Below are 13,366 nucleotides of genomic sequence, written 5' to 3' on the forward strand. Positions count from 1 at the left end.
AGGGATAAGGTACTTATGTTGAAATGCAGTGTTTTTCTTTCTGCAGAAAAACACTGCATTTCAACATAAGTACCTTATCCCTACTGTGAAACATGGTGGTGGGAATGTTCTATTTTGGCTTCATCCGTCCACAAAATATTCTTCTGGTATCCTTCTGGTTTGTCCAAATGATCTTTAACAAACTGTAGAGGGTCAGCAATATTCTCATTGCTACCCTGCCATACACACCATTGCTGTTCAGTGTTCTCATGATGGTGGACTCATGAACAATGTGAGACAGGCCTTTACTTGCTTAGAACTTATACCCTGATTCCTTTGTGACCTCTCGTACTATTTGATGCCTTGCAGTCCGAGTTATCTTTGATGGTCGACCACTTCTGGGTAGAGTAACTACGGTCTTGAATTTCCTCCATTTATACACAGTCGGTCTGAATGTTGATTGGTGGAGTCCAAACTCTTTATAGAGATAGTCTTGTAACCTTTTCCAGCTTTATCAACAACTCTTTCTCCTCAGACCCCTCCTTTGCTCAAGCCATGATACACATCCACAAATGTGTTGTATGTGTGATTAGACTTTGCTGGATCCCCATTCTTTAAATAAAAGAGGGTCTCTCACTCACACCTGATTGTCATCTCATTGACTGAAAAGACCAGCCTCTGATTTCACCTTCAAATTATATGATAATCCTAAGGATTCACTTTCTTTTGCCACACACACATGTTATTGGATCTTTTTTTTCTCAATAAATACATGACCAAGTATAATTATTTTTTATTTCATTTGTTTAAATAGGTTTTCCTCATCTACTTTTAGGACTTGTTTGAAAATAAGATGATGTTTTAGGTCACATAAATACAGAAAATTGTATAAAGGGTTCACAAATCTTCACACACAACTGAATTGGAACCCGAGACACAATATTTTAGCATGTTCGCAGCCTGTTCTCAGGCTGCCAAGATAACCAGTATCTGTTTGTGAGAACATTCTGGCCAATGTCCCATTATAAAATAGACAAATAATATATGCACTTATCTTACCTAGAACAATAAGTTGGAGACTTGCATCTGGATCGTCAAGATGTACTAGCAAACCTCTGTATAAAAACTCAAGATGGCCCTTATATGTAGTCCTTTCATACTCATCGGGGAGGCATTTAAACCACTGATACAGGGTTTTAGCAGCTGCAACTCTAACCTCGTCAGAAGCATCATCCAGGCGCTTTAAGAGTTCTGCAAAAAGCAATATTTGGTGTAAACAAAAGTTAAACACAATAAAATGTAATCAATTTACCAGTGATAATGGGGCTTAGTCCTTAAACTCAATCTACTGGAAAAGGCAAAGTATATGTAAATATAACAAAAGAAATATTAAAGGGGACATAAACCTGCCTGTTTAAGATTTAAGATTTTAAGATTGTGAATATCAAGACTGCATAAAAGACAGCAAAAAGAGCTCCCCCTGGTGTTCTGTCTGGATGAGGGTCAGACGGAAAAGCAAACATTTAATTTACTCAGTTCAGTTGAATTATTTAAAGTGGATATTAAACTTTAATCTTTATCAGGGATTTGATACGTCAGACCCCCAAAAGAACAACTAGTGTGAAAAGGCGATTGCCATATAATGGCAAGGGTAATGTTAGGTGTCTCCATCTCTTTGCTGTCAATTCACTCAAAATAAAGCTTCATACATTCCAAGTATTGAAAATGGAAGCCTAACTCTGCATATGGACAGGGCACGTGATTTGCCTTTAAACCTAAAAGGTAGGCCTTTTTTTTGTATTATCCTGTTATACTGTAACACAAATCTACCCATTTAAAAAGAGTGTTTTATAACAGATCAAATTCTACAAGACAGATTTTCTCATTGAATTTTTAATACATGTATCTGTCCTTCAATATATAAATTAAACTCTCATAAAACAGTTATTGTAAGGATATGGAAGAAGAAGAAGAACTCAATTGAAAGAGAACAATGCAGAGCATATAAAGCAATTTACCAGGATAAATCTTGTTCAGTTTATCAGGGCGCAGCTGCTTTTCACAAGTACTCAGTAGAGCTCTGATAATGCGGCAAGACATTAGCCGGCACATCTTTGAGTCCTCTTCCAGTGTCGTGATGACCCGAGGCATCAAATTGTCTTCTACCTGGAGAATCTGTTAATAATAATAAGGTTAAATACAGGGAAAGCAATTCTATCTTGTTCTCAGAAAGTCTCCTGCTTGCTGTATACTTATAGAAATTCCCAATTCTATCACAATTGAGCTGTAGCACTGAAGTTTTTTGGAAAACTTCATATACAGCACGAGTCAGACAAATGGATTAGACTACAGTTAACAACTGCAGTAAAGAATAAGTAACTTTTTATTGGTTCTGGGATGGATATCCCAGGGCAAGAATGAGCAATTGTGGACAAATGTTTTACTCCATGGGAGAAATCTTTCATGCACACACCACAATGAACTATATGTCTTACCTGGGTTGGCCAAAAAAAAAAATTACGAGTCAGTAAGGCACTAAACAGAAACCAAAGTGCAGCTGGGGCCTTATACTAACTATGGGTATTGACCTGGAAATACACTTGTTGCTCTTTAAAGGAGACATATAGGATACATGAAAAAAAAAACTAATTTTGTAGGCAATTATATATATGGTGTTGCTTTTACATGGTGCTACAAATTAATATCTTTAAAAATTGCCCCTTTATTGGAGCTCCCTATAGATGTTCTCTGGTCCCATTCCCTGTTTCAAATGAGGTGTAGGCGTGTCCTAATGTTTCCAGCAAGAAGGACAGTAGGAGGGGGACAGCCAAGCACAGACAGGCTTCAGTTCCCTATCAGGTCCTGCTAGCTGCTGATTGGTTCCTGTCCTACACTGCAGTGAGCTGAGAGCCGCCGGCTCCCCTGCACAGCCTGGGAAGCAGGAAGTGGAAGGGACGGATTATTAGGTTTTTTACAGAAATATTCAATAAATCAGCCTGAAACACTACTTTTTAAAGCACAATTCTTCTATATCTAAATGATGATAATGCACTGGTACGTTCTCATTTTTTACGCAAAATGTCTCCTTTAAGCAGCAGTCATGTTGACTTCCATGACTCTCTTCAGCATGTGAGCGAGCCACATGCTGACAAACAATGAGTAGCAATAATAGTGTTTTTTGAGGGTGGGTGGTAATTTCTGTTTTGGATAATAGCAGAACCAGGGGGGTAGAAGCAGGGACTACAGTTACATCAGGGCCTGAGAGCTAATGGTGCCTATCTAGCACCAATAATTAGATATTTAGCAATAACCAAGATGTCTGATGGGCCATATGAGTGAAAATAAGGGTGGTGTGTGTATGGGAGCTTAAGGAAGGGCCCTGAAACAAATATAGCACTAAGGACCATGACCCCCTGAATATGCCCTATAAGTGGATTTAAATCACTGAAGTTATGCCATGCATGTATTAGAAACCTGCTTGCATACAGCATGCACCCAACTATGCTTATATCTTTTAAACTCTTCATTCTCTGCATGAGTTTCATGTAAAAAGTATAGCATTTCAAACATAAAACTGTTATGTTAGCCTGGGTGCTCAGTGGTTAGTGCTGCAGTCTTGTGGCACAAGGATCTTACTGACTTGCCCACTCTTTACAAGGAGTTTACTTGTTCTCCCAATGTCCATGTAATTTATCTTGGTACTCTGTCTTCCTTGGTCTCACATACAGGCAGGTTAAATGGTTCCTGATAAAATAGTGGGTGCATGTGTCCTTTGACGTCAGCTACATTGGGGCAGGGAGTGATGTGGATAATGAATAATCTCTGTGCTGTATAAATTGTTGGCTCTACATAAATATAGGATAATTAAAATGTAAAAAAACCTAGATATAAAGACAGCATAGTTTTGTGCCAAGCATTTGCTGTTATGTGCAAGTGATCTAATCAAAGTGGCTCTTCAGACTGGATGTACCTCTTGCTGTGATAGAGTTTCACTCTGAAAAAGGACCCACAGGCAGGATACAGCGACCGTTCGGATGGCTCCTGCTGTTCTCCCAGCTTGCCACTTGAGGTTTGGCACTATCATATCGTTTATGAAGCTTTCAGAATAACGATGGAGCTGCCTATTGACAATAAAAAAAAGTTAGTGAATGGCTGCTTCTGGAGTCAGCAGAAAAACATGCGCTACATAAGCCTGGTTTGTGAAACGTACACATACAAAGAACACTTGCACCTTTAATTAATACGAGAGCATCTGTATTACAGTGTACAAAGTGCCTCCTGCAGTTTAAGCCCCATAAACACGGTCATAAAAAATGGGTCTAGAAAGGGCAATTTAAAAAGCTTTTAATTCCATCTAGAGAGTTAAAAAAACAAACAGCTGAAAAATCTATTGAAAAATGCAAAAGTTCCAGTAGGGGGCAGTAAAAAACCAATAGACATGTAGAAACAGCATTCATACTTGTGGTGCCCTGTGGGGATCCATTGTGGTCTGAGCTACTAGACCTAACTATTTAAAGCCCAAGACAATAAAATATTGTACAGGTATGGGATCAGTTATCCGGAAACCCATAATTCAGAAAGTTCCGAATTACAGAAAGGCCGTCTCCCATAGACTCCATTATAATCAAATAATTCAGATTTCTAAATGATTTCTGTAATAATAAAACAGTACCTTGCACTTGATCCCAACTAAGATATAATTAATCCTTACTGGAAGCAAAACCAGCCTATTGGTTTAATTAAGGTTTACATGATTTTCTAGTAGACGTAAGGAAGAAGATCCAAATTATGGAAAGATCTGTTATCGGGAAAACCCCAGGTCCCAAGCATTCTGGATAACAGGTCCCATACCTGTATTATAATAATTGGCACTGTACATAAAAGTTTCAGAAGCTAGAGGAGAGACATTTTATGCACACTAAAGCCAAAACACAACTAATAAAAAAAACAAAAAACATACATTTTAGAAATGAGAAGATTCCTCCCTAACATTTAAAAGACAACTGCCATTTACTTGAGTGCTTCAGTGTCAGCAGAGCACATGAAGGGTAAAAACCTCAAGGAATTTAGGAGTCACGCTTGTACATTGTTGTTTTTAATGAAGTAAAATTTCTGTGTAGGACTGGAGAGAACAATATGCCATTGAAGCATTCCTGTCGGTGCAGTTGCGTGCTGAATGCAGAGATCTGTGAATGAATGTCCATTGTCTGGTGATGGAAAGCCAAGGCACAAGCACGACTTACCCTTGGGAGTTGACAGTTTCGTTTGCTTTCAGCAGCAGTTTTGACAGCATTGTGAAAAGCTTCAGGCGCATCTGAGGTTCTCGTGTTGGCTGAAGGCACATCTTCAGAATTGGCACAAACAGATGAAGAGTTTCTCCCATCACAGGGCCTGAAAAAAAAAAATCCATCAAATGTCAGTGGTGTTGGGCAGAAAACAAACGTTTGTTCTTGGCCTGATTGTTTCCAAAGAGAAAGAACTGGTATGCAACATGCTCCCAAATAAGGCAGGCCTTACTCTTCTACCCTGCCACAGAAAAACATTAGTAGGCCAAAAATCCATTTCTGGGCCTTAGGAAGCCCATACATGGAGAGATCTGCTCATTTGGCGATGTCGCCAAACGAGCGGATCTCACTCCGATATGCCCACCTTGAGGTGGGCAATATCGGCTGATCCAATCGTAGGGCCCAACGATCGGATCCTAACGATGCCCAAACGGCGGTCAGATCGCGGGACCGCATCAACGAATAGATGTGGCCGCGATCCGACGGGATTTTCTGTCCCATCCGATCGAGATCTGGCCGACTTTCGGCCAGATCTCGATCAGTGAAGCCCGTCGTGGGGCCCCATACACAGGCCAATAAGCTGCCGACATGGTCTGTCGGCAGCTTTTATCGGCCCGTGTATGGCCACCTTTAGTCTATAAATCTAAGCCAGACCATGGCTTGCCCTCTATACCCTTAGAGGAATATTTATCAAAGGTCAAATTTTTAATTCATGTGATTTTTTTAAGGGAAACATAGGATATTTGAAAAAAATCCATAATTTTGTAGGCAATTATGAGTAATATATGGTGCTGCTTTTACATGGTACTAAAAATTGATCTTATCTTTAAAAATAGCCCCTTTATTGGAGTTCCCTATAGATGTTCTCTGGTCCTTGTTTTAAATGAGGGGTGGGTGTGTCCTAACGGTCTCTGCCAGAGGCACAGTAGGAAGGGGACAGCCAATCACAAACCTGCAGTCACACAAGCACAGACAGGATTCAGTTCCCTATCAGGTCCTGCTAGCTGCTGATTGGTTCCTGTCCTATAATGCAGTGAGCTGAGAGCCGCCGGCTCCCCTGCACAGGCTGGGAATTCAGGGAGCAGGAAGTGGAAGAGAGGGAGCATTTAGGGTTTTTACAGAAATATTCAATAAATCTGAAACACTACTTTTTTTAAGCACAATTCTTCTATATCTAAATGAGTATAACGCACTAGTACAATCTTATTTTTTACACAAAATGTCTCCTTTAAAAACGTATCGAAATTTATTATAGAAATCAAATTGTTTAAACTCGGGTGAGTAGGATCGACCCGAAAACGCGAATCAAATTCGATTCAAATTTTAAAAACTCGATTCGAGTTTTTTCTCCGAAAAAAACTTGAATGTCAGGAAGGCTGCAAAAAACTCCAAATTGATCCCTGGACCTGCAATTCAGCAGGTTTTAGGTGGCAAATAGGAGTTCTTAAAGGACCAGAGTATGATAAATCTTAAAAATCTAATTTATTTAAAAAAAAAAACAAATCGAAATTGAATAACTCCCTAGTCGAATGACAGTTTTGACCATAAAAAATTGAAAATTCGAATTTCGAATTCGACCCTTTTTAAATCTGCCCCATAGTGTAACTAGTGATGCTAACAGTGGCATGCTCCTTGTGTACTTTATGTCACATGTTTTTTAATTATACAAATTTAAAGGAACAGTAACAACAAAAAATGAAAGTGTTTTAAAGTAATGAAAATATCATGTAATGTTGCCCTGCACTGGTAAAACTGAAGCTTTTGCTTTAGAAACACTACTATAGTTCATATAGTTTCTTAAAGAAAAGCAAATAGAAAATCTTTCTTACTCATCACTTATAAAATTCACTTAGATGTTAAATATAGATTTTAGTTTAGCTGCGTAATGTCACCAGGCCACAAACACTACAGTCACACTTGTGCCCACCAAAAGCCTAATTTACTGAAACATAGATGAAGGCTAATGTCAGACCTGGTAGATTCACTGCCTGTGGATAAGATCAGGCCTAGAAGCCACTACACTGGCATCAGCCTTCTATTTTGCCTGCGCCCAGAACCACTGCATCGACCAAGGGTCAGGTGGCATGTGCCACCCGCACATTAGTGGTACAGGGTGCAGGAAGGGACGAAGGCTGATGAGAATCTGCCAAGTCTGGCATTAGACTGATAATGCCGCTGATACTTCTCTGCTCAGCTCTATTGCTCATTGTGACCAGAAGCAATTTAAAGGGGTTGTTCACCTTTAAATTAACTTTTAGTATGGTGTAGAGAGGGATATTCTGAGACAATTTGCAATTGGTTTTCATTTTTTATTTTTTTGTGGTTTTTGAGTTATTTAGCTTTTTATTTAGCACCAGGCCCGGACTGGCTATCTGTCAGTTCGGGCAAATGCCCAATGGGCTGTTCTCTATGAAATGTAAAAGGGCTGCTGGGGCTGCTGCCATTTACACTCGCAGCACACCTTAAGTCTACTAGAAAACATTATATAAACCCAATAGACTGGTTGTGCTTCCAATAAGCATTTATTATATCTTAGTTGGGATCAAGTACAAAGTACTGTTCTATTATTACAAGGAATAAAAATGAAATCATTTTTAAAAATGTGGGTTATTTAATTAGAATGGAGTATATGGGAGAAGGCCTTTCCGTAATTCGGGACTTTCTGGATAACGGGTTTCCAGATAATGGATCCCATACCTGTACATGTTTTAATCATACTGTGCTGTTTTATGAATAAAAGTCAGAGGTTTCTAGCCTGCCTGTTAATTTGCCAATGAATGTGAACTCCCTTACATTTTAGTAAGAATTAAAGGCACAGAGGGCCACAAGTGGATTAGCTCTGACTGGGGTTGCCACCTTTTCTGCAAAAAAATACCGGTCTTCCTAAATATTTATATTTTTTATATGAACTAGTGAAGTACTGTGTAATTTAGGCACATATAAAGGGACTGTGTCACCTTTGTCCTACAACTTTTATTACTGTAAATGTACATACACCTATGTGGGCCACTTTGCTTTTTTGCCAGGGCTGCTTTTTATTCCCAGTCCGGCCCTGTTTAGCACCTCTCCAACTTGCCATTTTAGCAATCTGATTGCTAGGGTCCAAATTACCCAAGCAATTGTGCATTGTTTTGAATAAGAGACTGGGATTTGAATAGGAGAGGACCTGAATAGAAAGACGAGTAATAAAAAGTATACATTTGTAGCCTTACAGAGCATTTGTTTGTAGATGGGGTCAGTGACCCCCATTTGAAAGCTGGAAAGAGTCAGAAGAAGGCAAATAATTGAAAAAAAAAACAATAAAAAAATAAATAAAGACCAATTGAAAAGTTGCTTAGAATTAGCCATTCTATAAACATACTAAAAGTTAACTTTAAGGTGAACCACCCCTTTAATGAAGCAGAGAAGCACATGGAGCAAATAGGCTTTTGACCTTCTAACAAGGCCCCAGGTGAACACCAGTGGACATTCCTGTTATTAACGATTTAAACCTGCTAATATCATGAAATAACAGAACATGCAAATTGCAAAATTATGAAGTACCCTGAACAGTTGTAAATTGTTATAGTGATGAGTATAAGGCTCATTTCTTGTCTTCATTATTTTAGTTCTACACAAAGGGGCAGATTTATCAAGGGTCGAATTTCGAAGTACAAAAAACTTTGAAATTCGACCATCGAATTAAAAAACTTTGAATATCGAATTTGAAGTTTTTTCAGCAGATTTGGCAATCCTGCGGTCGAATAAAAATCGTTCAATCGAAGGATTTTTATTCGACGTGTAAGGACTTAGAAAAATGTTGTAGAAGGTCCCCATAGGCTAACATAGCACTTTCGGCAGGTTTAATTTGGCGAAGTACTGAATTCAAAGTTTTTTTTAAAGAGACAGTACTTCGATTATCGAATGGTCGAATATTCGAACGATTTTTACTTCAAACCGAAGTCGAAGTAAATTCGAAATCGTAGTATCCTATTCGATGGTCGAAGTTTTACTTAGAAAATTCCCTCGAATTCACTTCGACCCTTGATAAATCTGCCCCAAAGTATTTATTTCCAAGTACAGGTATGAAACCGGTTATCCAGAATGCTCGGAACCTGGGGTTTTCCGAATAATGGATCTTTCTGTAATTTGGATCTTTACACCTTAAGTCGACTATAAAATCATGTAAACATTAAATAACCCCAACAGGCTGGCATTGCTTTCAATAAGGATTAATTATATCTTCGTTTGGATCAAGTAGTAGCTACTGTTTTATTATTACATAGAAAAGGGGTCTCATTTTTAAAAATTTGGACTATTTGGATGAAACTGAATCATTTTTAAAAATGTGGGTTATTTAATTATAATGGAGTCTATGGGAGAAGGCCTTTCCGTAATTCGGAGCATTCTGGATAACGGGTTTCCAGATAACGGATCCCATACCTGTATTATATGTAGAAGCAGGGCAGTTTTCCCCTTTAAATAGGCCTATACCTAATGCAAAAGGTGTATATCCCATCACGATCGGCTGAAAAAAGTCGGTGGGGTGTTTGATTCAAAGGTATCTTTTATTACTATGAACATGTTACTCTACAACAACATAAAAAGCACAGTTCTGTAAACTAGCGAGTTAAGCCCTAGGCCAGTTGAGTCTGACTTTTAATAAGAGATTTACTGTACAAGATAAGCGACAAAGCACTACAAGCATCACTGTGATGCACTTATAAAGAGAAGATATTCAATTCCTCTGGACTTCAGACAATATCACAGTAAGGAATGTGTAACCCATGCTTCCCCATAGAAAGAATGAGCAATAAAGGAACAGACAGGTTTTACTCCTTGGAGTGGTTTCTGCAGACAGACCTTAATTAGCAAAATAAATGCTCTGCTTGTGTCTATGGGGAAATAATTCATGCAGATTGCGGCAGAGGAAGACATTTGCTCCTGGGGACAACGGACGGTACATTCCTCAGAAAAATCACATACATATTTGGATGTGATATGTACAAAGAGCACACTGTGATGCTACTTTAGGATATTAATTCCTTATTCATCAATAGCACATCCCAGGTTTAAAGGAAAATATTCCATATTCATAAAGAGGATTTTCTTATGAAGCCTGTAAAAGCGATAATCATAACAGAGGTGCTGTTGCTTTACATTCAAATCTCAGATCAGTTATGTAACATGGCAGCTTTCACTCATAGTGATGGTTTTGTGAATATTGTTGGATTATATCATCTGATTGTGCCTATATTCTATACAAGGCCCCTGAATAAATGGCATTATTAGAAATGCATTGCTTATTGATGCCATCTGTTTTAATTGGTGCTTGAAGGGAAACTGTCGCGAAAATGAAAATGTAATATTAGCTTCGGCATTCTAAAATAAACTTTCTAAATACAATCAATTAAAAATTCTGTATTATTTTCGAAATAATCACGTTTATCTTCACTATTCCTCTTTTAGCATCTGATTCTCCTCTTCATTCTGGAGTTGGGTGTCAGATGAATGATCCACTATATCTTATAGGGGGGCTCCTTTTGCCTAGAAGATGTATTAGAGCTCACTATTAAAATCACCAGACATCATGTCTCTCTACATGCAGAATTTGTGCAAAAGTCAGTTATTTTGTTTAGGGATGCACTAAATCCACTATTTTGGATTCGGCCGAATCCCCGAATCCTTCGTGGAAGATTCGGCCGAATACTGAACCAAATTCGAATTTGCATATGCAAATTAGAGGCGGGAAAAAGTGGAAAAAATTGGTTTACTTTCTTGTTTTGTGACGAAAAGTCACGTGAAATCCTGCCGTGCCCACAATTTGCATTTGCAAATTAGAAATCAGATTCGGTTAAGCCAGGAACAAGGATTTGTCTCTCTACACGCAGAATTTGTGCAAAAGTCAGTTATTTTGTTTAGGGATGCACCGAATCCACTATTTTGGATTCGGCCAAATCCCCGAATCCTTCGTGGAAGATTCGGCCGAATACTGAACCAAATTCTAATTTGCATATGCAAATTAGGGGCAGGAAAAAGTGGAAAAAATTGGTTTACTTCCTAGTTTTGTGACGAAAATTCACGTGAAATCCTGCCCTGCCCACAATTTGCATTTGCAAATTAGGATTCAGATTTGGTTAAACCAGGAACAAGGATTTGTTTCTCTACATGTAGAATTTATGCAAAAGTCAGTTATTTTGTTTAGGGATGCACCGAATCGACTATTTTGGATTCGGCCGAATCCCCGAATCCTTTGTGGAAGATTCGGCCGAATACCGAACCGCGGGAAAGTAAAAAGTGGAAAAAATTAGTTTACTTCCTTGAAATCACGCCCTGCCCACAATTTGCATTTGTAAATTAGGATTCGGATATGGTTCAGCCACGAACAAGGATTTGACCGATTCCAAATACTACTGAAAAAGGCCGAATCCTGGCCATATCCCGAACCGAATCCTGGATATGATGCGTCCCTAATTTTGTTAGATTTTGGTTGTGCTGGAATCAATTATTTGAGTGAGCTCTAATATATCTGCTAGGAAAGGAAGCCCCCTTATAAAATATATAGGATCATTCATCTGACACCCAACTCCTGCATGAAGACAGAATGAAGAGAAACAGATGCTGAGAGAGGAATAGTGAATATAAACTTGATTATTTCAGAAACAATGCAGAATATTTAATTGATTGTACTTAGAAAGTTTCTTATTTCAATATGACGTTTATATTAGATTTTTATTTTCACAATAGTTCCCCTTTAATAATGGTTACGTAATTGTTGTTAATTAATATTTTACCCTCTCATTTAAAATATCAGAATAGCAAGCACAGATAGAAGACCCCATTTTCCATTCACACTAAAGGGAGGATTCACAGTTGAATAGATTAGAAATCACAGATTAGAAATGACAGAATAGTCCCTCCAAATTGTCCCCCCACGAGAAGCCAACACAACAACACAGCCAGGCATTTCAGCCAGAACATATCAGTTAATGTATGGCTAGATCTGCAACAAGAGTCTAGGAGAAGAAACCTACAGAACATGAACATGTTTTGTGATCAGTTTTAAGAGGCAGTTCTGCAAAAGTTGGAATTCTGGATTGTGTAACCATGTATAAATATTTAGAAAGAGGCTAGACGTTATCTAACTATATTACGTACCAGATTCAGTAGCAATGACTTCAAACTGTCTTTGCTCCACTGAATAACTGGTCCAGTGATTGTGACTTTGTGACACCCAGTCCAACAGCTGCTGCATGTGTTGCCTGTACAGATCATGGGGTCCATTTAAACCTTGAACTTCTGATAATGACCGTAACGTATCCTGTACCTGTATTTATCAAGAAAATGCTATTAGTACAGTGGCACGGTATTTTTTTAAATAATGAACAATAAAACATTGGACAGACATTTATTATATCCTAGTACAGGTAGCCACTATTATTTCGCCAATGTGATTTGTTTTTACTGTGCTGTGTTCGGTCAGCTATTATAAATTGCCTTAACCACTCCACCCACTCACAGTCTATTGACTTATATTATACATATAGACATTCATGTCCTTAAAAGCCTTATGGGCACAGCTATTTTTAAATAAAATATATAATAAAATATGTTTTCTAGAAAGGATACTGAATTTTCACAGCTATTTTTAAATAAAATATATAATAAAATATATTTTCTAGAAATGATACAGAATTTTCAGAAACTGTAGGAGACCATAAGATACAAAGTTATTAAATAGCCTTGCCTGCAGTCAAATAAGCAGTGCAAATTCCCTTAAATGCACCTGAAATGCTTCATTCTTAGACAGCATTTTCATGTCTAGAATACCACTCAGCAGCTATGGTTAGTAGCTACTTTGAATAGCTGATGCTTTATAAAGCCAAAGTGCCCATGACTTGCCTCTAAGATGGCAGTTGTATAGTCTATGAATTGTAGTCAGTTTTGATTATCTGGACCAGGTAAGTGGAGCAGAAAATGTTAACGGACACAGAGGTCATACCCTAGTACCCTTTGGGTCTCCTTAAAGGAGAAGGAAAGTCTGTTTGCACTTGGGGGTGCCAAATGTTAGGCACCCCCAAGTGATTGTATTGACTTACCTGAAATCCTGGGCCGGTGCTCCT

The 13,366-nt window shown here is 38.3% G+C and overlaps 1 protein-coding gene across 1 annotated transcript in view; it reads right to left on the reverse strand.

The window, feature by feature from the left end:
- dnaaf5.L (dynein, axonemal, assembly factor 5 L homeolog) overlaps positions 1–13,366 on the reverse strand; it is a 37,093-nt gene that overhangs the window by 2,605 nt on the left and 21,122 nt on the right. Inside the window, 5 exon segments of the mRNA NM_001097038.1 lie at positions 1,039–1,230; positions 1,998–2,154; positions 3,950–4,100; positions 5,223–5,370; positions 12,402–12,570. Of these exon segments, the coding sequence (NP_001090507.1) occupies positions 1,039–1,230; positions 1,998–2,154; positions 3,950–4,100; positions 5,223–5,370; positions 12,402–12,570 (817 nt within the window).

Source organism: Xenopus laevis, chromosome 9_10L (genome assembly GCF_017654675.1).
Source record: "Xenopus laevis strain J_2021 chromosome 9_10L, Xenopus_laevis_v10.1, whole genome shotgun sequence".
Lineage (NCBI taxonomy): Eukaryota > Metazoa > Chordata > Amphibia > Anura > Pipidae > Xenopus > Xenopus laevis.